Below are 26,597 nucleotides of genomic sequence, written 5' to 3' on the forward strand. Positions count from 1 at the left end.
AAATTTTCTCGTAGCAATTTTTAAAAAAAGTTGAGAGTAACAGGTGAAATTAGTTTTAATAATATATTTTATTTAACCCATTATATCCAAAATATTATTTCAACATTTAGTCAATAAAAAATCATTTATTATTAAGATCAGTGTAAAAAGTTTATATTTTTGTTTTGTATACTAATTCTTCAAAATGTGATGTGTATTTTACACCTACAGTACAGTTCAATTTGGACTAGCTGCATTTCAAGCCTTCAGCAGCCCCCTAGTGGCTTGGTTACAGGATAGGACAGGGCAGCCCTAGATGGATCCCACCGTAAGAGGACTACAGTAAACTTCTTCAAGTTGATAATAAATCACTTGGAGTCGGCTAAAGCTGCCCAAAGTGGGAAATCTTAAGGAACTCTCCTTTCAACTGTAGTTTTTCAGTTATAAATACAGGGAAGGAAATCTACTTTAAAAGGTAGCTATAAATCATAAAAAAAGAGGAAAGAAAGGAAGAGGGGAATAGAGGGAGGGATGAAAGGAACTATCATTTAGGGAGGAAATAAGGTAATTATCGAAAGCTCTCTAAAGTCTAAGGGAGGATCTCTAAGTTTGGGGTGAGCTGCAAAAGCTCCGAAATCGAAAGGAGCCTAGGGCTCCTCAGACTCCAGCAGCCACCCCCTCAGCCCGCGGCCCCCCGACCGTTTGCCCTGGCCTTGGCAGAGAGGCGCCTGGCTCCGTCTGCGCTCCCATAGCTCTGCCTCGCCTCCCGCGCCACCAACCGCATTCAGGAGGGGCGCCAGCTCACCCACCAGCGGCTAAATCCCCAGGCTTGGTTGGAAGACAGCGCCCAAAGACGCCAAACAAAGCGTAACCACGACAACAGCCAATCCCAAGGAAGATGGACGGGTCTTTTCTTACCGGTGCCCCAGTAGGACAAACTATCTCCACTCGGAATTGGCCTGAACGCGGCATCTCAGGAGCTGAATGAGGAACGTTTTTTTCAGGTAGATTTTAATATTTAAATACTTTGGGAAAATATGGAATAAAGAAACGACATTTTGCTACAGTTACCCAAGTAAAGGTGGCTTGACCTTTAAACTGTTTCTAATCTATCTATATTTATTACTTGCAACTAGTGAATGTTCAGTTGCCCACGTAAAAACTATTCATTCCACCAAATCGTAATCTTGAATAGTGATTTATGGGGCCTGAAGTATGGAAGACAATAAATCGTTTGCTTTCCGTGACAGCAATTTATTTTTAAAAAGACAAATAAATCCTCACTCAATGCCTATCAAAAACCTCCATATTTTCTGAAATATGTTTTACTGTAAAATATTGACAGTGACACCCACTGTTTTAACATAAAATTTGAAGCGTAAGTATATATCATGCTATTTAATTTTAACTTAAAAATTCATCTAAGTTGGGGCACCTGGGTGGCTCAGCGTCTGCCTTCTTGGGATCAAGCCCCACCTTGGGCCCCTGCTTATTGGGGAGCCTGCTTCTCCCTCTGCCTCTGCATGCTGCTCCCCCCCTGCTCGTGCACTCTCTCTCTCAAATAAATAAATAAAATCTTAAAAAAAAAAAAAATCATCTAATTTCCTTTACCGTGGAGCAAATACATAGTGTACAAACTGTGAAATTTATTTTAGTTAATAACAGATATTTGTTTATTTTTTTTAAGCTTGCAAAGAATTAAATTCCAAGAGGAAGTGGCTAAGCATAATCGCAAAAGACATCTGACATACAATAAACTAAAAGCAAACATCTCCTTTGAGCCTTTGAAAGAAAATAGACTATTTCCTGGTAACATTGCATCAACATAGGAATTAATAATATAGAATGAGAAATAAGTAGATTTTTGAAATTAAAAAAACACATGTTAGTGCCTCACTCAAAGACAATGATTTTCAAAAATCAACTACTTCTGGTTTCAAATCTAATTAAAATTTAGGATATTTTCATTATCAAAGTCCATGCTCAAGTGCCATTTTTTCTTTTTTTTTAGTTTAGTTTTGTTGCAAATTTATAGGCCATTCAAATTCTTCATTTAAAATGCTCAGGCTAGGGGCGCCTCCATGGCTCAGTCTGTTCAGGGTCCTATTCTTGGTTTCAGCTCAGGTCATGATCTCAGGGTGGTGAGATGCAGCCCCCCCACCCCCAAGTCTGCCTGAGATTCTCTCCCTCTCCTTCTCCCCTCCCCCCTCAAATAAATAAATCTTTAATAAAATAAAATGCTCAGCAAAAAAATAATTAAATAAAAAATAAATAAGTAAAATACTCAGGCTATTTTGAAATTCACAATAAAAATCTTAAAATTAATTTTATTTGTAATTACGAAACTATTCAGGCTTTTCCTACAAAATATCAAATCCATTAGTAATCAATTAATTTCCAGAACTAACTTTTTTTAGAGATTTTATTCATTTATTTGAGAGAGATTGAGAGCATGAGTGGGGAGGAAGTGCAGAGGGAGAGGGAGAAGCAGACTCCCCGCTGAGCAGGGAGCCCAATGTGGGACTTGATCCCAGGACCCCAGGGTCATGACCTGAGCTGAAAGCAGACGCTTAACTGACTGAGCCACCCAGGCGCTGTCCAGAACTAATTTTAAATTAGCTAAATTAGTAATCAGCTTTTATGAATATGATGTCTAAACTGCTTTTTTTTCTTAAATCTTACCTTGTCAAACAAATTGATAGCAAAAAAGAAAAATATTGAAAGTTCTGAAGATAAGTTATGATGCATGTTAGTACATCTCTTATATTCTTGTTATTTTTTACTTTGGAGGAAAACTGATAATTCTATCAATTAGTCATACCTTAGCTATCACTAATTAATATTACTAAATAAGGAACAAAATATGATACAACAATTGTCTCATAGTTACAGATTATGTCAATTTAACTTGAAACTTTTGTTTAAGTCTGCAGCATTTAGCATAAATTTATTTAATTGAAATCTTCCTAGATATTATAACGTAAAATTGAGTATGTCAGTTTGTCCATAACCTTTTAACCTGAGTAGGGGTTTTTTTCTTTTTAATAAGTATTTCTCTTTTCATTAAATTTTTTTAAGATTTTCTTTATATATTCATGATAGACACAGAGAGAGAGAGAGAGGCAGAGGCAGAGGGAGAAGCAGGCTCCCAGAAGAGCAGGGAGCCCGATGCAAGAACTCCATCCCAGGACCCCAGGATCATGACCTGAGCTGAAGGCAGATGCTTAACTGATTGAGCCACACAGGTGCCCCTCTTTTCATTAAATTTTGACCTTATTTTGAAAATTATCTGCAGGTCTGATTGGTTTATAGCCTATTGACCTAACACAATATAGTTCCCTTAGAGAGCACGTAATATTTATTGAGGACATGAAAGGATGAAAGATAACAGTTTGTTCTCTGACATCTGACAAGAATAAGATTTCTTTGAAAATGTTAGTCAAGGGGTGCCTGGGTGGCTCAGTTGTTAAGCGTCTGCCTTTGGCTCAGGTCATGATCCCGGGGTCCTGGGATCGAGACCCGCATCGGGCTCCCTGCTCAGCAGGAAGCCTGCTTCTCCTTCTCCCGCTCCCGCTGCTTGTGTTCCCTCTCTCGCTGTATCTCTCACTGTCAAATAAATAAAATCTTTAAAAAAAAAAAGAAAAAGAAAATGTTAGTCGAGTGGTGAGATGACTTTAATTTAAAAAACATTGTGCAACAGTTGTCTTATTTTTTATATAGCAGTGATAAAATTTAAATATCCCAGAATATCACTGTGAAGTTCAAATAGCTGCCTAGCAGATGTTTGTTTTATTTTCTTGAGGATGACTATTGCATAATAATATTTTTAATATGTGACCTACAGTGTTGGATTCTTAGACCTCTGCTTTTTTTTTCCATTTAAAGACTGTCCCAAACTCTCAAGGTCCTTCTCTAACCCTTTTTGTGCTCTCTGCAGCTCACATGACGGCCGGCTTGAGTCCATCACTTTCCTACAGTTCCCATCCCTTTCCCAACCTCATGTGCTCCTCCCTTGTGTATGATTACTATACTATCACAAGATTAATATGTAACATTTAGCCGGGTGCTGGACTAAGTGCCTTCCAAACATAATCTCATTCAATTTTCACAGTATCCCTTTGAGGTGTGTGTTCTTCTAATCTACATTTACAGGTGATGACATTAAAGCCTTGGGAAGAGTAGCAAGAAAGTGGTTTATATCTAAGGATTTGAATGTCAGCCCTGCCACGTGTTAACTAGGTGAACTCAAGAACACTATTTTACCTTCCTGAATCTCTTATGTCATTGATAATACTGGGGATAATAGCACAAGAGTACCTAATTTGCAAAACTTTGATGGTCAAGGCAACCAGTGTAAATGACATATTGTAGAATATGGCATAATCTTAATAGCCCAAGTAGTTAAGCTCTATAGACCTGAATTCAAGTTTTATTTTGGTTTCTTTCTAACATCCCATTGCTGACAATTCTACTTCCTACTGTGTCTCTCATATCCTGGTACTGTTCTCCATCCCCATAACTATCTTGTAGTTTAGACGACATCATTTGTTATGAACTAATACATTAGCTTTGCAAAGTAGCTCCCTGTCATAGGTTTCTTTTCTAATTTGACTTCCACGCTGATGACAGAAATAGGATTCTCCATTACCTGCAGAAGATTAAAAGCAAATTCTTAGCAAAACATACCTGATCTTTCACAATCTTTACTGAGTCTACTTCTCTAGCCTTATTTTTCACCTCTTGCCACTCTGACCCTTGCCCCCATGCCCTTCACTATAAAGCTTGTGAGCACAGTGTTCCATCTGTCGTGAAATCTTCCTATGTCTACCCCATTTTTATCTGACTGGGACCTTCTTATCAACCTTCAAGAATTATCTCAAATTTGTCTTCTCTCTGAAACTTCCCAGTTCCCTTTATTCCCTGTCCCCACATCCCCAACACATAACTCGGAGTGGACCATCGGTTTTAATACTTGACTCCTTGTACATTACTTATTCATTTTTGTGCTCCCATCTCCTGGCAGTTAGAAGGAATTTACAAATGATAACAAATAATAATTAGGTTATTATTATCTAGTGAAAAACGACACCTGTGAATAGGTGAATTATTGTAAATTGTCCTTTCTTATATCATTTATACTATTAAAAATATCTCTGTTATTGGACCATTAATTACCTAATCAGGAAATGAACAAAAGAAATGCCACCAGGACCTTATTTAATTGTTTAAACAAATTCTTTGTCTATAGCAAAAACAACAACAATCCAAGACAAAACTTGTTCTTCCACACTACAAATATTTAAATAGAAACTGCACTAACTTATTGTGTATCTTTGTGTTAGCACCTCTTTCTTTTCATTGATGTTGTTTCCAGTATGTGGTGGTTGTGACTGGAAGGATCAGCACATGACCATCTCCTCTTCTCATTCTGTGCAAATATGGCTGTGGACTTTCTTGACTTGTTGCTTAGACACCCTGTTTGTTGTGTTCCAACTCTTTAACCTGAACTTCTTGCTATGGTCTGAATGTTTGTATTACCTCAAATTACTTCACATGTTGGAATCCTTATACCCAATGTGATGGTATTAGAAGATGGGACCTTTCGGGGGTGGTTAGGTCATTGGGGGATCCCTCATGCATGGGATTAGTGCTCTTATAAATGAGATCCCACAGAGCTCCTTAGCCCCTTTCACCACAGGAAGATACAAGAGGAAGTTTGAAGCCTGGAAGAGGGCTCTCCCCACGCATGCTGGCACCCTGATTTAAGACTTCTAGCCTCCAGAACTATGAGACATAAATTTCTGCTGTTTTTATTTATTTATTTGACAGAGAGAGAGAGACAGCACAAGCAGGGGGAGCAGCAGGCAGAGGGAGAAGCAGACTCCCCGCTGAGCAGGAAGCCTGATGTGGGGCTCAATCCCAGGACCCTGGGATCATGACCAGACACTTAACTGACTGAGCTACCCAGACTCCCCGTTTCTGTTGTTTATAAGCATTCTAGTCTGTGGTATTTTGGTATAGCAGCTCAAATGGACTAAAACACTGCTGTTTTGAAGTTACCATGAACAGCTTTCTTACCAAGTTGGCTGGTTTTGAGAGTATTGAATTCTTACCCTTTTTGACCTCTATATCATGCAACACTATTTTAGAAAATTATTTCTCTACTGATTTCCATGAGATCATGCTTTGATTACATCCTCATTTTGTAAAAGTCTGCATTAAAAAATTCAAATTCCTAATTATGTCATTCTTTACTATCAAGCATCTGCTTACTTTTATCTGCAGTCAGTCTCCTCTTTCATTCTTTTCCATGACAGTAGCTCCCCATGGATAATTCCCAAATCTGCATAACTTATGCTCTCTATTTACCTGCACTCCATTTCCAGTGCTTAACCACAAAGATATCTTCTACCCATTCAAACTCATTTATTAAACATGAAATATATGAGGGACACCTGGGTAGCTCAGTCGGTTAACTTCGACTCAGGTCATGATCCCAGGGTCATGTGATCAAGTCCCACGTCAGGCTCCTTGCTCAGCGGGTATCCTGCTTCTCCCTCTCCCTGCTGCTCGTCCAGCTCGTGTGCTCTCTCTCTATCTCCCTCACAAACAAATAAATAAAACATTTTTAAAAACAAAAAAATAAACATGAAGTATATGTTTTTTGTCCGTGATTATCATTTTTTTTTAATTTTTCCATCCTACAGGAATCCTTCTGATGATAATTATTTCTTTTCCATAATAAGACATATTGAAACTGTATCCAAGCACTCTTTTTCTCCCTCTAATTATCTCTTACAATGCCCTTTCCTAACTGTTGGGTATTTTGTTTGGCTCTCCTCACCCTAAGTCACTTCTTTCCTTCCTCTTGGGCACATAGCTGATTCCACCTTGGGCTGAGACCCGCTGTGTGACTTAGTATGTGCCGATGGAATATGAGCAGAAGAGAAGTGGGCAACTTTCACCTCACTGGCTTAAAAGATGCTTGCCCGAGTTTACTCATCCTCCTTTCCTTTCTGCTGGCTATACAAGATGACACTGTGAGGAAATTTGGGAGCCAGATACGGAACAGGCTGAAGCAAGCCCCAAGTTCCTAAGATGATCTAGAAGAGAACCAGTTACCCACCTTGGACTGAAAGAGAAATAAGCTTCAATTTATTTTTGTTTGTGGATCCTTTGATAAAGCATGTTAGCCCCAATTCTAATGTGCTAATTATTACCAACTCAACAGTCAAGTCTATGCCTCTCAATAGTTCCCACCAGAGTTCCTGCAGTGTTCTTGTACATTACTTTCTCATTCTTGTTCACAGAGGCCCAGGACTTTGGCTCTGACAACTTGTTTAGGCTATAGGAGAGGATCACAACTTTCTCATCAGCTGAAGTAAATGGAATTGAAGCCAAAATTATGTGTCTACAGCCTCTTAGGGAGAAACTGAAATAAAAATCAGGCAGTCTTTCTAACTGATTGTTCCATCCAAACAGGCCAGACACTGGAGGAATCTAAGAATAAGAATGGAGGACAGAAACTGGAGAAACCAAATGGCAGGAGGGGACTTCAAAGCAGAGGGTGGAAGACAAAGCCTGGAGAGACTCCTTCAGCTGGGAAGGAGAACCCTGGCATTTCAGGGAGGAATGTGGCCTTGGGTCAGAGTAGGGAGGGGCAGTGCATAGACTCTAATCTAGACATCTCTTATTTCTCCCCTTTCCAGGGCATTCTTCGGTTCAACAAACAGATCTTCCCAAGTAGAGACAAATAGCTTCAAATTAATCTTATTAAATCTGATTTCATCATGTCAGTTACACACTGCAAGATTAAAACACTATAAACTACAATACTTTGTAAAATACGGTACTAGCTAGAACTGAAACAATGGAGGAAAGAGAAAACCCAGAAACATGCCCAAGAAAATTTAAAACCTTCATTTCTAATAAAGCACCAAACACCAATGATCTAAGTGTTGATTTTCCCATAAAAGTTTTAGGAAACTAAATTAAATAATGTTTAACACAACCTTAAGTTAAGGTTTGTTCCCTTCCATTATATACCAAACTAAATTACTCACTAATTAAATAATCTGATTCATCTACTCATTTATTAATTCAACAAGTATCTATTGAGTAGCTATTGTGTGCTACATTCTGGGATTATAATGGTACACAAGACCTACTCTCTCCACTAATAGACCTCAGAGTCTACATGGGAAGAAAAGACAAGTAAAGAGAAAATAGAAGGGCAACAAATTGAGGTTAGGCAAAGGCTTCCAAGGTGAGAACTCAACAAAGAGTTGACATTATTCTGGGAAACAGGAGGGACAGGCAGAGGTGAAGGAAAGCTTTCCAGCAAGGAGAACAAGGTGCGTTAAGACTGGAAACAAAGTATTTTACTTTTTGAAAACTGCAAGAAGTTTCCTAAGGTGGCTATTGGCATGTTACTCAAATGCCTTCTTGGTCTCAACTGCCTAGTGCAGATGGAGAAGACAGGCCCAGTTTCAAGATATCTTCAACATGTCCTCATATTCGGGAGGGTGGAGGGGAATGCTATATTGACAACTGGTATCAGAAGAAAAATGTGCAAATAAATGACATGAGCAGGCAGAATTATTTAAAGTTGTTACTGTGGTGACTATTTATAGTAAAAGTTGTGGTTATCTTTTCAGAAACACCAATATCCAGGGAGAAAAAGAATGTTAAGAAAAAACAAAATGTTAATTTTTAAATACTTTCTTAATCTCATTAATGGAGCCTTCTTGGTAAGATTCTTTATAATTATTTCGTAAAGAAAATGTAATGCGTTTTTATTAGCGAATATAAACACTGACTGTTTTTTCTGTAGGTTCTTGGACTTTTACTCATGGGATTTGGTGCATGGTTCTTATTGGATAGAAATAATTTTTTCACAGCTTTGGGTATGTATCTATTTTTCTTTTGCTCTCTGAGTGAAGCCAGGCATTCCATTTTAAATAACTGCATACATAATATATTCAGCAGGTGGCAGTATTTCTCCAAAATTCATTAAGTATTGTCCAAGAATGGAAGATTGTGTGTTGTTCTAATACTCTGGATGAAAAGATAGTGGAGACCAATGTAGTGCTCAAGTTAAATCATTTCTTTTAAAACTCAATTACTCTCCCCATTACATGTTACAAATAAAATATAATATTATCCAAATATAAATGAAATAGTTGAATGCGTTTAACTAAATTTAAAAACCCTTCGTTTTACCATTTTGTGGTATGCTGTGCTCACTATGGACTGAAGTTTAATATCCTAAGTGTTATTTTCGTATACATATCCTTGGTGGTTGGGAAGGAAGCCATATTTCAAGTGCTCAGTAGCCATAAGGGGCTATTGGGTGTTGGCTATCTTACTAGGCAGTGCAGATTTAGATTCTTTCCACTACTCAGTAAGCTCTATTAGACAGCACTGTTATCATTAAATATATGACAAAAAGCATGCATACTGTAGAACAAACATTTCTTAGTGGACTTCAAGTAAGAAAAAACACGTTTGTAGGAAAACAAAAGCTAAATAAAAAGACTTAATAGGTAATAAAGTACTACAAAGTACTGAATAATTTAGTTAAACTTCAGCTACACCTAAGTGCCTGGTATCTTTATTCTCTTCTGTTTATATACTTTGCTTATGGTAAAGTATTTGTGATGTCTGAGTGCATTAGGGGTTTTCTCAGAGTACATGGGTGTGTGGAGATCTTATGACAGCCTTTCTTCTTTCCTTTCCTTCCCCAGAAGAATGGCAATGGTAGCTTCCACTTATTTAGTGTTGATTATGTGCCAGGCATTGGGCTAAGCACTTCCCATACAGGATCTACTTTAATAATGTAGTAGTTAAGGTAGAGCAAAAGTCTTTTCTTTTTTCTTTCCCTCCACTGCGGAATTGAAAGATAATTCTCATTAACCTTAACGTACTTGCCTTATGCAAAAAAATATATCCTAAACAGACAGTCAGAAACTTATCCTTTAAGTTCTGTTTTTTTTTAAAAAATTATGTATTTAAACATTTAGTGAAATCTCGGTTAAGGTTTTAAGACATGGAACTGAAAATAACCAGTTTGTGGCAAGAAAGTGGTTGGTTCCTCCCCTCTCTTTTATGTGCAACTTCCAACGAACTTAACCTCTTCTTAAAAATGATTCTGCCTTCCCCTCTCCATTTGTAATAACACCAGGCCACCTAAGAGCCCCATCTTCCTTCCCTCTGCCCCAGTAATAACCTCCAACAGCCTCGTATTCTGATCTCTTTTCTCAGCCATCTTCCAAATGCCACTGAAATAATTTAAGATGAAAATCTACCCATAGAACACGAAAAGCTTTTTTCTGGTTCCCCACTGCAATTATTTATTCATAGGACAAATATTTATAGAGTCTGTTCTACATGTTAGGCGCAATCCCGTGAGCTAAGGATACTGTACTGTACAAGAAAGACAGATTATGTCCTCGCGGAGCTTAACTCCAATGAGGAAGACTGGATAAGAGCCTACAAAATGTGCATAATTTGTCCCCTGCAAACCTGCCCGGTTTCACCTGCTTCAAACCCTAAGTGCCAGCAAAGCTGAATATCCAACACATACTGTGCCGTGTCTCAGAATGCCTCTGTCATTCCAACCGAGATCTTTTCAGTCCTCATTAAAGCCCAAGCACAGTGTTGCCTTCGCCAGCAATCTTGCCTACCTACACTCTCCAGCCTCCTCCCCCTACGGGCTTAGGGTCTCCTGTACCCAGGGGCATGCTGGTAAACGTTTAACAACTGGCTCTGGGATAGAAAGTCTTGATTTATGGTATCTACTGATTTCTGTGGTTTAAAGACGTAATGCCACAATGGCTGATTTCACAGTGCCAACATGAATTGGGTTGGCTTACGAATTTTGTGAAAATGTAACAGTTGGCATTTATGAGCCAGAACAAGCTGGCTTCCAGGACACCACTGCCTGCACTGTTCTCCCATAAAACCTACGGCATATTTAATTTACTTCTTCTTCTTCTTCTTTTTTTTTTTTTTTTTGACAAATATTTGTTAGGCATTTAGTGTTCTACAGTCTGTGTCATAACACTAAACATTTAACAATTAGTCTGTTGACTATATAAATATATATAGTCTCTAGCAGAGAGCTCGGTCTAGATGGAGAGAGAATAAAATATAGTTTTAATGGGGTCATATTACCAATAAACTCAGACTTTCATATAAGAGAAACTTAACCCACACATGTTAGATGCCCCTAAAATTTGTATGAATAAATTCATAAATGTTTGGATGTTCATTAAACATAGAAGAATTCACCCCAGGAAAAAAAATGTCTGCCTTCATAGAAGATGATGAAGATAAGGTAAAAGAAAGACATCTTTTGAGATTGAAGAAATTTTCTATCATGTCATTAATGGAAGAAAAGTTGTTGCCAAGACTAAGTAAGAGGGTGCCAGAATGAAGTTTAAAAAAGAGAGACAGAGAATCCTACCGGTTTGGCAGCCACTGCTTAGGGAAATCTTAGGTTACTGCATATATTATTAAATAAAATACAACATCACCTAATAATAATTTATTTTGTGGTTTCCACAGATGAAAATAATCACTTGATAGTATATATTTGTCACATTTTGATTGGAACTGGATCTGCTATTGTTCTTCTTTGTCTCTTGGGTTATTTGGGAATTCACAGTGAAATCAGATGGCTCCTACTTCTGGTATGTATTTCATCTTAATAGTCTGAACTAATCTGTATCTTTGATTTTGAGTGTCTATGTCACACAAATGAGCAATAATGATTTACGTCATAACATTGCAGTATAGTGTGCCCTAGGGAATAAGGTACATGAAGCACTCCCTCTCAAGAAACTTCTAGGTAGAATGTTCTTGGTGAGTTTTCCATGGATCAAATCTGGATCTCTGCATTTACACACTTAGATATTATTTTTCAGCAGAATCGACAGGAATTCATCTCCTAGTGTAAACTACAATTAACCAAAATTAAGAATCCAAAGACTAAAATCCAAATAAACTATTAAAGTCAACAAGCAATGTGGCTTAGCAAGGAAAAGAAAACATATCCTATACTCAGCACATTTTCTCCCTGTGGGAATGCCATGTAGGAAGCTTAGCTTATAACTGAGATCACAATTTATTATTTAACAAAGAGAAATAGAACTGCTGAGAGGGCCAGACCCTGGCATCTGGCTAGCACACTGTCTCCCTAGCCATGTAACATGAAAAGATAAATTATAATTAGGATTATAGACGTGAACATGAGCCATTTACCATACATGTGGCAGGTCTGGATCACAATCCACAGACTCAGATGAAATACAGCTTTTTAACATTTTCTTTAAATCAAATCAGTTTTAATTCACAGGCACTCTCTTGTCCAACAAATATGAAATTCAACTGCAGACATTGTGTCTCTTACCAGGAAGAATGCGGAAAGACTTAGGTTTTATGTAACAATGAAAGTCTCAGTGGTCACTCTGGGCACTGGTTATCAATCTGCGCTGGTCACCATGAAAACTCTCACTTTCCCAGCTCACATGATTCCTTCCGGTCTACTCATTCTGCTGTTTGAATGGCCTAGGGTAGCAAATGCAAAGCTGCTCTTATGTGGTATATCATCCAGGATATCATACAGTATATCAGTGAAACCTTTTGTGAAGGACTGGTAGATAGCCATGACCTCAGCTCCTTCTCCGCAGTATCCTTCCCCTGAAACATTCACCCTCCCAATGACACAGCAATTAAAGGGTTAACGCCTGATACAGGGATCAGTTGCTACCCAATAATCGGTACCTCTTATTATTTGAATATTTCCCCTGGCAGAGGCTTTTTAGGCAAAGCTGGAAACCACACTTCCTTTTCCCCCCAGGGTCTTACCACTCACCAGGGGAACGCCAGGAAGCCCAATGCGTGACTCTGTTGCTCTGGGAATGCGCAGGGCTCCACAGTCAGGCTCAGACTCTTTCTAGTCTAAAACGAGATCTCACTGTCTCTTCTCAAATCCCACCTTTCTCTTCTTCCAGGACATTGAGCATAATTTTCTCATTGGGCTTCTAATTTTGGATCTGGAAACCAGGACAGAAATGGCTTACAGGAACATTGTGATTTTCTCCTTGCCATACATTTCCATTTAGGCAAAGAAGGCACAGAGCCTGATACTAGTATAAGAAGGGGGGGGGATCAGTAAGGAAAGGGGAAACTAGAGGGAGAAAACCAGACATCTTCTAACTTTCTGCCTTATGGGATTCAAGTATTTATGGGCTGTGACCGAGAAGCCTGACAGACCCCATCATAAGGAATGTGCATAATACTAGGTCCTGAAGCCCAGACACCACACTCTTCTCTGGATGCTCCAAGGAAGGAAACTGCTACTTTTTGCCATCAGGCCACTTTCCCTATTCTCCTCTGAATTTACCAGTACTTTTCTGATAGATACATTTTTCCTTTAACGATGTTAATTTATGCAGTCAAATTACGGGCAAATTTTATAGGCCTAAGTACTATTCTTTGGCTTAAAGGTGATTTTGCATACCCCACTCCAGTTGAATAGATATTACAGTTTCACAGTCTAACTCTTCAGGACAGTTTTGGGGGGGGGGTATTTTTTTTTTTTTTTTTTAAGATTTTCTTTTTTTGAGAGAAAAAGAGAGGGAGAGAGCATGAGCATGGGGGCGGGCAGAGGGAGAGGGAGAAGCAGGCTCCCCATTGGGCAGGGAACCTTTTGACTAAGCTAGTATTCAACTCTGTTAAGTGTCTACCAGCTCTATCCCAGGACCCAGGACTCTGAGATCATGACCAGAGCTGAAGGCAGACACTTAACTGATGGAGCCACCCACGTGCCCCTTCGGGACAGTTTACTTCCCTTTTTTAAAAGTTCTTGGGCAGGATCTCACAGTACTCTGTAAGTGCTAATAACACATAAATACACTGAATTTTTCTTATTACAATAGACATCTAACTACTGTTAAAAGGGTATCTTCAAGGGTAAAAATCATGACTTAACATTTGTGTCAATGACCATGTGTCAGAAACTTTATTTAAATAATTAATCAGGAGTGCCTGGGTCGCTCAGTCGGTTAAGCATCTGCCTTTGGCTCAGGTCATGAACCCAGGGTCCTGGGATTGAGTCCCTGCTCAGCAGGGAGCCTGCTTTTCCCTCTCCTTCTTCCTGCCGCTCTGCCTACTTGTGCTCTCTTTCTCTGTCAAATAAATAAATAAATCTTTGAATAAATAAATAATAATTACTCAGTAAGGGAACTGTAAGAAGTAACAACTGGTTGAAGGAGAATTAGATTTGTGGAGATTTAATTCTCTATAGACTGTATTCATTTGCCTTTCCATTAATAGGAATCATTTTGCATTGCTATGGACAGGGAACTTTTGTATTACTATCAGGATTCTGTACAGAGTTGAATACTAGTTTAGTCAAAGGTAATAATGCATATTCTCATAAGGTCAGAAACCTGGGAAAGTCCATTAGACCACAACCAGCTTGCCATTAAAAAGAAACTCAGTAATATTTTTTTATTGTTTTACACAATTTTTCCTGCTTCTACCAATCTCCTTCTAGTGAAGGTTAAGTGAGATAACGTATATAGAAGTATTAGAAATCTAAACTTCTAAACAGATCTAAACACCATATTTTTGTCTCTGAAATGTTTGTTTCTGAAAATAGGAAATATAATTTATATCAATCAAACAAATTTTAACTGACTGTTTTAAAGTACTAATGTTTAAAATATGTGCAATTAAGAATACTAACAGTAAGTCATTCTTATATTTTAGTTAGTAAAATATTCAGACTGCTAATTTTTAAAAATCATTATGAATTCTAGATAATGTGTATTACTGTGTGCTCCTGTGATGAAGAAAATTGCAGTGGCTGTAGGTTTAAAAAATATAGTTACGTAAGTGTAAAAATGATTTCACTTGGCTTTGGATAAAAGTATTTTCAGTTTTCAAAGCAAGAGTTTAAATGTACCTACAGACTTAATTTTATTATAGCAGATGATTTTGTATTTTCTGGGGGTTTGTTATTGTTGTTACTTTGCACCTGATGGGTTTGTGTAGTAGGTCACAGTTCAGTGAGTTTTCTAGTATTAGTGGACTGGCGTGTTAAGTGGAGGTCCAGATAAGTGAGTTACTCTCTATAACAGTTTTTGGATCTGAATGAAGGAAAATCATCAACAACTTTGTAGAACAAGTGGTCTATAGCATGCTCACTGAACACGATCACTTCTTTCTTAATTCTTATCCAAATGCTCAGTGAATTTTTTTCTTTGCCTTTTTGTTTGAATAACTTCACTCATGTATATGAGGGCAGGAACCATCAATACCTGTGTGTATTTTAAGACTTTGTATTTCCTATGATATGCATTTTCCCATCACTGAAGTATCTAAGATACATATTAGAAACATAGTTGCCATCTCTGTTTTTCTTTTGTTTCAGTACACAGCACTGTTAATGTGGGCCTTTGGTGTTCAGGTTGTACTTTCAACATTCATCTTCATAAAGAAAAAGGAGGTATGGAAAGATCATCCCTTTATTTGAAATCTAAACAAAATTGAGTATCTAAAATTATTGAGGCCTATGAGCCTATATTAAGAGCAAAAGATAAATGGCTTTGGGGGGGGGCGGAGATTCATTGGAAGTACTATAGAATTCTATAAGGAAAGGGCCAGGGGTCAGATCGGAAAGGTGGGCTAGGGAAATTTGTCTTCAGCTCAGCAGAAGATTGAGAAAAATGTAAATGTAAATAACAAAGAACATGGGGGAAGAGGAGATGATACTAAGAGTAGGGAATCCAAAATTGGCCCCCCAGCCAACTGTGACTACCATGACTGACCCAATTCTATTTTTCTATATAGGCTGACTATATTCTATTTTTTGGAAAGAAACACCTTTAGACTTGTACAAATTTGAAATTTTGTGATTTTATTTAAATGAGATGAACTGAGGGCACCTGGTGCCTGGGTGGCTCAGTTGGTTAAGCATCCAACTCTTGGTTTCAGCTCAGGTCATGATCATGGGTTGTTAGATCAAGCCTCACATCAGGCTTCCCACTGAGTGGGAGTCTGTTTAAAGATTCTCTCCCGGGCCCCTGGGTGGCTCAGTTGGTTAAGCAACTGCCTTCAGCTCAGGTCATGATCCTGGAGTCCTGGGACCGAGTCCTGCATTGGGCTTCCTGCTCAGTGGGGAGTCTTCTTCTCCCTTTGATCCTCCCCTCTCTCTTGCTCTAGTTCTCTCAGTCTCTCTCTCAAATAAATAAATAAAATCTTTCTAAAAAAATTTTAAAAAATAAAGATTCTCTCCCTGCCCACCCCCTCAAATAAATAAAAAAAATCTGTAAAATAACAATAAATTAATAAATAAATGAGATGAACTGAATAATTCATGTATTTTGCATAGGTAGGACCATGAGTGATATAATTAATCACAGGATTTATATTTATCAAATTAAGTTAAAAAAACGCATAATAAGTTATCTGAAAAAAACCTTTTGGAAACAAAACTTAACTATCGAGATCAATGATTACTTTCAATTTTTAAAGAAATTCATTGTTTCAGTGCAGTCACGGTCTATCTTTGTGTTGAGGGAGATTGTCCTGCAGGAAAAGAGCATGGACTAGAGGTCGTACAGATCTGCAGATGACTAGCGCTCAACAAGCTACTTCAGAGCCCTGAGCCTATGTCTTCATCTGTACAGTATGGTTCATTCCTACCTCCCTTAGAGAGTGACCATGAACTGACAACTTGAAAAGTTCCTGTAATGCAGTAGCTACTTAAGAGCTCTCTTCCTTTCCTTAATTAATTTCCAAAGGAGCCCCTGATTTATTCCTGTGTTTCCTGGCCTTCAAATTCTCTCTCAATGTAGAATCCTAAGCAACAACCAAACCCCAATAAAATCTTTCCTACATAACACCACTGCCCTCCTACTTCATTTGCACTCCTGTGCTGGGCATCTATCCTGGATATCTAATCACCCAGGACTTCTTGTAAATGAACTGACATTTAGCGCTAAACTTTCTTCTTGTGTGTGTGTGTGTGTGCGTGTGCGTGTGTGTGTGTGTGTACAGCATGTGAGTTCTGTAAAGCTGTTTTTGTGGCAAAGCACTACATCCTAGCTGACTTTGGGATCTGGTGATACAACTTGAATATAACACTTCAGGATCCTTAGCACATAAATTTAGTTTATCAGTGTTGTCCATACTCACTTAAGTGTTATTCACATACTCAGCTCTACTTAAGAATCAGAAAGACCATTTGAGAATAATTACCATGTGCCAGAAACTGTGATAACCACTTTATGGACTGCCGGAGTCCAGCTCCAGCCAGGGTGGGTCTCTCGTAGGAAAGATCGGCTTCGGCGAATGAGGAGACACACAGGGTCAGGTTGCAAGCATCTCCTCCTGACAGCCTCGGAGGAACTTTATTTATATGTTAGGATATTTTTGTTTTTCCAAATCTTAGATCATTTTCTGGATTACAGCCATAGCCTTCTTTCATTTTTCCTTTGTAATGATTAACATGACCTTTATTGATTTCTGCTTATTGGCTTTCGCTAAAACTAAAAAACAGTACGCAAAGAGAAAGGTGCTAGACAGAGCGTGACCGTCTTGTTATTTTGTTCTATAGAAACTAATTCTTCGTGGAATTAGTTTCATTATGATTGCTTAGATAGGCGTAACTAAGATGAGTAGTCACTTTATCATGAAACCCCAGAAATATTCCCACAATTATAAAGATTGCCATAAACAAAATGAAAGAGAATAGCAGGAGCCAGCTGTGGAGTCTCCTGTTTTCAGGATCGTCCCCCATACTTGGACTTTGTCAAACAGCATGAGTAGCTTGGCTCGCGCCAATGGACAATATAGTTTTGATCCTCACAACAACCCCCAGAGTTGCACTGTTAGTCTTACTTTCTAGAACAGGAAACTCAGGCTTTGAGAGGAGAAATGCTTGCTAAAATATATCATGGCCAAATGATAGAGCCTGGACTCAAACACTTATTAACTGAATCTAGAGCTAACAGCTTTGTTTACATCGATTTTTCTTCTACATTCGTATTAGACTAAGCTCTTAGGAGCCTTTAATCTTTTATGCCACTTACAGCACCCAACGGCGTTGGAGGTACACTAGGGCTTCAGTGGATGTTTGTCAAAATAAATATGCGTGAGGGAATTTTATTTATATAGTACCCACAGAGATTATATACGATACCCTTATGTACTAAGATGTGATTTATGTGCACTCTGAATCTCCCAAAAAATGCTTTAGAGGATAAATAAGGACATAAGTCTGCCCTTACCCACAACAATATAAAATGGAAAAACATTTTCTATTCTAAATAAAAATTAACTTGGAGAATAAGCTCAATCAATAACTTAGAGATCTAAGTAACACTTTACATTATTCTAATCTTAAATGCATTAAAGCATAGATATATAAGTAACTGTGTAAGAGTTTAACTTGTACACATGGTTTAATTGTTGTAGTATTCCCACCAGGAATTTCATTTTCATTATTCAAAGGCAGCATAATATAATGACAAATCAATAGACTAGAATTCAAATGAACCATATTTAGAAGTCTCAGCTCCTCATCATGATTCATGTAAACAAAGCAAATAACTAAATTCTCTGAGTATTTATCTCCTTGTTCATAAAATGGGAATACTATCCATTCTTTCTACCTTTTACCTTAGTTATGAAAGTCATATAAACTTTTAAATATTTAAGTAAGTTACTATTAAAATTTACCTCTGCAATATCTAGATTTTGAAAGAGTAGTTTCCCCCCAAACTTTCAAATCTGATTGTTTTTTGTTATAGTATTTTAAAAGGATAATTTTTTTCAATTAAAAATCATAATTCTTGTATAAATATACAGTAGGCACAGGTCAATGATTTTATTTAACATGTTTATTAATGTGGAAACTGGTAAGAAATGAAAACCAGTTCAAAGGAGAGTCCAAAGAAAAGACAGTTATAAAGGCCATTTCTTTTTTCTTTTTTTTTTTAAGATTTTATTTACTTTTGTCAGAGAGAAAGAGACAGAGACAGAGACGGAGACAGAGAGAGAGCATAAGCAGGGGGAGTGGCAGACAGAGGGAGAAGCAGGCTTCCGGCTGAGCAGGGAGCCCGATGCAGGACTCAATCCCAGGACCCTGGGATCATGACCTGAGCCAAAGGCAGCCGCTTAACCAACTGAGCCACCCAGGCACCCCTAAAGGCCATTTCTTAATATATACAAAACATGGTTCGTAGGGGAGATACCAGTTGCACCCCACTAGGAAAAATTCATTTGTAACTTCTCTGACAAAGAATCAATTGTCTAACTATAGCTTCCTACAACTTACTAAAGTTGTAAAGTAAGTTAAAAACTGAGAAAGGTAAAGACCCCCATAGAATAAGAAGACCCTGAAGTTATGTTAAAACAAGCCTAATTTCCATTGAAAAGATACTCAGTAATCTTTTCTGGTCCATTTCAAAGTTTTTTACAATTTTTTTCTGAGGGTCCAAGAAGAAAAGCAGAATCCTTAGACCTTCAGGAGAATAACACATAACTTTCTCCCTAATCATAAAATAAGTCTCATTTATTCCTCCTATAGATTACAATGCAAAAAAACAAATGCCTTAGCACTCACTGAGATTGCTAAAAATAGTTATAAAGAAGGAAAAGAAAACACTTAGGAATAAGCAGAAAGGAACAAACTGACTAGAATACTCTTTTATTAGGAACCATAAGGAAAGTTTCTCACAGATTTTGACCTTTTCTCTTTCCAAGTTTTTATTTAAATTCCAGTTAGTTTAGGGGCGCCTGGGTGGCTCAGTCATTATGCATCTGCCTTCGGCTCGGGTCATGATCCCAGGGTCCCGGGATCGAGCCCTGCATCGGGCTTCCTACTCAGCCAGGAGCCTGCTTCTCCCTCTCCTGCTCCTGCTGCTTGTGTTCCCTCTCTAGCTGGCTCTCTCTCTGTGTCAAATAAATAAAATCTTTAAAAATAAATAAATAAATAAATAAATAAATAAATAAATAAATAAATAAATAAATAAATAAATAAATTCCAGTTAGTTTATATACAGTGTAATATTAGTTTCAGGTATAGAAGTTAGTATTATATATACAATGGAATATTGCTCAGCCATAAAAAAGAATGAAATCTTGCCATTTGCAATGATGTGGATGGTGTGAGAGAGTATCATGCTAAGTGAAATAAGTCAGTCAGAGAAGGACAAATACCATAAGATTTCAGATTTTGACTTTTGATGCAATTTTTAACAGGTTCACCAAGTATGGCATGATAAAATTGACTTAATCATTACTGAATATGGATCTAAAGACATGCCTGAAGACATACCCAAATGGATTATTCTGAATGCTTTACAGAAAACAGTAAGAAAAAATTAACAAGAAACTAAAATATTAAATGTCAACTATGATCACCGTAGGGTCGGTGGTACAGGGAAGGGGAGGAGATAGGGGCAGAGGATTGAGAGGTTCTTGTATTTATCCCCCCCAAAATTGGATTAATAGCACTGTTCCCACTTACAAATCTTGAGTTTTATCCTCCTTTTGTAACTTATATCTCCTATTCTTGGTTAATTGATGTGCGTTTTAACCCGGTTTCACCTGTAGAAGTGTTGGTGGTATTCTGCCCTACTGCTCCTATGGGAGCACAGTCCTTGCTAGCAGCAGAGAAGCATGGTGGTTACCATGTGAGCCAGAATGTCAGGTTTGCCACATAGCTTTTTGACCCTGGACAAGTAACCCTATTAATTTCAAGTTCCATATTAGTAAAACGGACAGAATAATCCTTGCCTCTGATCGGCAGGAATCAATGAAGTCGTATATAGAATGTATAGGAAGCCTTGGAACTGGAACATAGGAAGCAACTAATACTTGTTAGCTAACATTATTAGGCTATTATTTTACAGTTCAAATATAGCTAGGCAGGGTACGGGAATGGATATTGTCTCCCAGATGGTTTACAGGAATAGATCAGCAGCTGGAAGATCGTAAATGCTTGATAAAGAAAATAGCAAGCATTGACATAGCACCAGACCTTTTTGTAAATGCTTTGCCTGTATTAACTCATTTAATCCTTCCAACCCAAAAAAGTAAGAACTATTATCCTCATTTTATAGATAGTACCTTACCCAGGGACACACAGCTAATTAAGTGGCAGAGCCAAGATTCAATTCCAGAAAATGTAGCACCAGATGTTGTACTCTTAACTACTATACTAGGTGCCCCACATAAAAATAGTTATTATTTTTGGTGTATATATTAACAGCAAGGCATTTTAGGAGAATTGAAATATAATTATAAATGCTTTCACTCGTCTTTTTTTTCTCTGATATATATGTGTGACATGTACATGTATTGCTTTTTTAGATTGCATTAGGACTGATGGCAGAGAATCAAACCCTCCTATGGACATAAACTGATAAACAGGAAAACAGTTCTATGTATGACATCATTATTATTAATGAGAATCAAGCTTATAGTTCCAGTCATGAGTGTAGTTGAGATAGTACATATAGGTTCGATCAAACTCATTTTCAGTACCCAAACTCTAAAGCATTATTTTAGTCATTCATTTCCAAGATTGTTGGTACATATTGTGTCATAGGCAGGACTGATGTGATAGCTTTTAATAACAAGATTAGAAAACAATGAAATAGCCACTCCAATTGTGTCTCATAGTCTTGGGGACAAATACAGAAGTTGATTCTTTCACATCCTTTCAATTCAACTTTATAGGATTGGAAGTGAGATATTTCTTAAACGTTTTATCATTTCTATGGCTATTTGCCTTATCATCTTTTTTGGTTCTCTGTGGCCATTTTTCACACAATACAAAATTGGAAGTTAACATCTTACATTAATCCTAAGAGAATAAAAAGAACCCTGAATCTCTTTATGTATATTAAATACATATGGTAGCATTTTGGGGATAAATATAAAGAGAACTGCTAGAGTGAGGAGGAAGATATGGCTACAGTGATTCTCTCGTCTGTATTCTGGTTCAAACGTAGTTTGTAGCTTCAGTAAATCAGATATGCCTTCCATCCTGGGTTCCTTTATGCTAAGTTCAGATCTAACAATTTCATCCAAACATAGCCCACTTATATTTAAAGGTCTTTCGTTCTGATTAACATCAACAATAGTAGCAACAAAGTGATGGATTAAACCAACAAAACTATGCTTATATTTGCAATTCACTACATTCCAATGGAGAATAATAAATTTTCTTCACAAAAACCACTTTATTGTGCATGGGAATCATAATTAACTGCATTTTTAATATTTTATAGTACAATTCATAGAATTTTTTTTCTAGTTGCAGTGTTGTGGCCAGTACAATTACACAGATTGGATAAAGAATACAAATAAAGAAAATTCAGAACAGGTGCCATGTTCTTGCACAAATTCTACATTAAGGAAGTGGTTTTGTGATGAGCCCCTGAATGCAACTTACCTGGAGGTAAAGATAAGGCTCTCCAAGTGTTTACAGTGCCTTTTTTGTCTTTTCAAGTCAATTTAGAATTCTGAGCAAAGTTTTATATAAAAACAATGTGATTTACAGTGATTAGATTCTTAAGTTACTTATGAAACTGAACTCAGAATTAAATGAATAGCTATTATTTCAGGTATATAGTAAATAAATAAACTTTCTGGAATTATGTCATGTAAGTGCTCCTAGAGCTTGGGATACCATCAACCTTTCTCTCCAGCCCTCCTTCCCGAATCCCTGCAGAGAGAGGAGGCACTTTTGGTAAATCTCTGGTGTATAGGATTGGTAAGGGAGTTGCAGTACCAGAAGTGAAGAGGTATGAGGATTGGCAAAAACTGGAGGGCGGGGAGCCCAGCAATGACATAAGCAGTGTTCAGGTAAATGTAGTAGAAGCAAGAGTAGGGGTTCATCTGCTGCTTACAGGTATGGGATACTGATAAAGGAGATTTTCATCCCAAGCAAGAACTTCTAGTATTTTGTATAGTTTATAAGCTGATGTTATTCTAATTATAAGATGCATTTTTCAATTACATAATTAATTCATAGATAAATAGAGCCTTATGTTTTTTTAGAAACTTCTCCTATTTGGGAAATAATCATTTTAGGTTGAAGTATATATACTCCATATATATACTTCATATATATATATATATATATATATATATATATATATATATTTCACTTATATACCTTGCTGAATTACAGTAATCTGCAGAAAATTAGATCCCTCTCTAAATTTAATAAATGTTTTCTTTCAGAGCACCTAGCTGGTTCAGTCTGTGGAGTGTGCAACTCTTGATCTCAAGGTTGTATATTCGAGCCCCGCATTGGGTGTAGAGATTACTTAAAGATAAAATCTTTAAAAAAATTTTCTGAGTTCAATTATATAACAACATCTTAGTAACTTTAAAAGTAGTAACTGAGATGTCCTGCTATCATATGAAATTCTCTGGACTAAAAAGTCTAGTCTCCAGTTACACATTGACTTGCTTTTTAGACTTTGGTAATTTACTATCTCTATGTTTCTTCTTCTTTGTAATAGAGTTATATATAAGACCACTTCCATCTCCAACTCAATCTAAATAACTTTTTTTCCTTAGGGCTGTGAAAATAAAATCAACACATGGTATAGTGGTAATGCTTTAACATTAATTGGAATTAACTTTGGACTTTTGGCTTCAGAGGTAGGCTTTTGTTCATATGTTTAAAGGCAAAAAATATTACATAGAAACCATACATTACAAACAGCAGAGCAACCAACTGGAGTCCTAATCAGACAAATTAATACAATAGGAGTCAGGATCTTGAGACTATCCACATCCAGGAGAGATACAGATCCTAACTGGAGGTGATATCCCTAAAGCAGCCAAGTGGGATGACCAGTTAATAAATGGTCATCCTGGAAGGTAGTGATTTCATTGCTTTGTGAGATAGACAAAAATACTTTATAACTCAGCAGCAAGAGCCCATGTTGGGCAGTCTTCATGTTGGCAAACTTTGGAAGTCTAGACCGATGTTTGACATTAGTAAATCTGTTCACTAATATACTCATTTATTCATTCATTCATTCAATCAGTAAATTTGGAGGGGGGAGAACATCTACTGTGTCAGGTACTGTGCTAGCTGTTAGAGATATAATGGGAAGCAAAACAGACACATTCCACAACCTACAGGGTGACAGCTGCAGAATTGAGATTCAGAAGCAGAACTTCATTCTCCAGTCTCAGTGAAGACTGATGAAAGCAGGGGAAGGCCATGGATTTGAAGAAACTGTGAGAGTGAATACGTTATTACAGTGTAGACTGTAACATTGCAAAATGAATATATAATGCATGTTTTGGTCAGAACAGGATACAGCATTTAATTTTAAGTTGAATCACAAAGGCATTGACCTAAGGCTCCATAAATTCTCTTCAACTGGTAACAGTTTTAGTCTCAGAATGGTGATTAAAACATTCTTATAAGCATGAATACCGTTCTTTTGAAATGTGTGTTCTCCACTGTGTTCATGCTGAGGTATTTAAGACAAAACTGAATGGGAGATGGTATCTGTGGCCCATTTTATCATCTGCCCATTGCACACCATCTTTAATGATTCTATCACAAAAAGAAGCAGTTTTGTAGGACTGATGACGCAGAGAGATGATGAACAAAAACCAGATCAGCAGTTCAAGACATCTAGCCCAATGATAGCCCATGTAATTAAAATTGAACCGTCTATTAGTTAGTCCCTCCATAAATGAACTTGGTCACAGCTGGGTTGCTCTAGAAGACTCATTTTGCACACTTCTTATTTGCAACCATATGTACCTTACTCCAAAATTTTCCCACCCTCTTTGATCCTTTTTCCCTATACAGCATGCATTTAGGTGCATTTAGGTGATTGTGTTAGCTTTGCAAATCACTCTTATTGATTACATTTTGATCTCTTATCATTCCTTTTTCTTCCAGGTTTTGCAAATCTTATTAACTGTTTCTTTCTTCAGACACATCAAGAATAGAATATATGCAGGAGTGTGATCTTTGCATTTTAATTTGCCCAGAAGAAACCAGCTAATTCTCAAAATAATCACATCATGTTCTTTTACTCCTCCCCACCAAAAAAAGTTTTGAATTACATTAGTTAAATTTAGGACTTATTCAGGTCATTGGTTATATGTAACATAGAATTATTGAGTATTGTAATAAATCGATCCATGAAATTCTTATTAATTTTGTTTTTCAAAATATCAAATTCTGCAGTTCAGAACTTTACCTTGAGTTATTTTCTGAATTCAGAGGATATCATCATATATACTGAATTCAAAATGTGATGAAGTATCGCCGTGTTTTGAGTTTCTTTTGTAGAAAAAATACCTACATGATATTCAGAAAACATTAAGTAAGCAATGATAACATGTACCTTACATTTGCAAATTTTAAGAAAACAACACTGATTTGTGGGAGATTTAAAAGAAAGATTGAGGGGCACCTGGGTGGCTCAGTCGTTAAGCGTCTGCCTTCAGCTCAGGTCATGATCCCAGAGTCCCGGGATCGAGTCCCGCATTGGGCTCACTGCTCCCCGGGAAGCCTGCTTCTCCCTCTCCTACTCCCCCTGCATGTGTTCCCTCTCTCGCTATGTCTCTCTCTGTCAAATAAATAAAACCTAAAAAAAAAAAAAGATTTATTTAAAAAAATAAAAATAAAAGAAAGATTGAAAATCATGACACTGACCTCTGTACTGAATTCATCATTTATTTCTGTGTTCTGATTAATGCTTAAAAGTGGATAATAAACTTAAAATTTTAGAGATTTGGGTATCCTTCAGTGGCATTAATAAAATATTAAAATCACAATGAATTTTGAACTGTAATGAAAATGTATTAAATGATCACTGAATTCCCATACTCAACTTGCTCGTCATTTTCTTCTCTCTTTTTCCTTAAATTTTGTTCAGGGCATACGTATACAATTCTCTGAAGGAGGTAAAATAACCTACCTGTTCTATTTTCCTAAAAAATGATTTTCTGAGAACAGAAAAAAAAATCCTTTGACAAATAAAAAGTGCTATATAAATGTGAGGCAATCATATCATTGTGCCTTATAGCAAAAAGACTGCCTTGACCTTGAGGAAAGGAAGAAAGGATAAATTAGCTGAAGATCCTGTATTGCTCTCACTGCTATAGAAGGCTCACTGTAATTTACTAATTCAATCATATATCTTTTCATCCATCTCTTCAGTACACTGCAGATTTCAGAGACCTATGAACTTTTTAAGAGTCGGTGCAAAAGAAAATAGAATAACCATTTTCTCTAAAGCAGCCTGTAAATACACATGCCTTCATTTCTTTAAGAACGATTATTTGGGGAATTTTTTACCCTTCATTTTTTAAATTTTTTAGTTTTTTTCATTTTAAGTCCAATATAATTAACATACATTGTTATATTAGTTTCAGGTGTACAATATAATGATTCGATACTTCCGTACATTACTCAGTGCTCGCCAGGATAAGCATAGTCATTCTCTGTCACTGAGCCCTCTTTGCAACTCCAGAGCCTCACTCAGCACTTGACTATGTAGGTGGCCACCAAATGCCAATGAAATTTCATAAGTCAGATTATTCAG

The 26,597-nt window shown here is 37.1% G+C and overlaps 1 protein-coding gene across 2 annotated transcripts; it reads left to right on the forward strand.

Annotated features, from left to right (window-relative positions):
- Positions 1–799: 799 nt before the first annotated feature.
- TSPAN19 (tetraspanin 19) lies at positions 800–25,697 on the forward strand. 2 transcript variants are annotated; one of them, XM_064590338.1, is made up of 8 exons: positions 800–983; positions 8,813–8,885; positions 11,548–11,672; positions 15,422–15,496; positions 20,257–20,367; positions 22,319–22,462; positions 23,593–23,676; positions 24,944–25,696. In XM_064590338.1, the coding sequence occupies exons 2-8, from the start codon at positions 8,831–8,833 to the stop codon at positions 25,010–25,012; spliced, it is 663 nt and encodes a 220-aa protein (XP_064446408.1). In that variant the 5' UTR covers positions 800–983; positions 8,813–8,830; the 3' UTR covers positions 25,013–25,696. The 2 variants fall into 2 exon arrangements, with proteins under 2 accessions (XP_064446408.1, XP_045723233.1); XM_045867277.3 differs by lacking the exon at positions 800–983 and adding an exon at positions 8,464–8,729 and having other exon boundaries at positions 24,944–25,697.
- The last annotated feature ends 900 nt before the right edge of the window (positions 25,698–26,597 follow it).

Source organism: Mirounga angustirostris, unplaced genomic scaffold (assembly GCF_029215605.1).
Source record: "Mirounga angustirostris isolate CCGP_5_RB_7025 unplaced genomic scaffold, mMirAng1.0.hap1 SCAF_5, whole genome shotgun sequence".
Classification (NCBI taxonomy): domain Eukaryota; kingdom Metazoa; phylum Chordata; class Mammalia; order Carnivora; family Phocidae; genus Mirounga; species Mirounga angustirostris.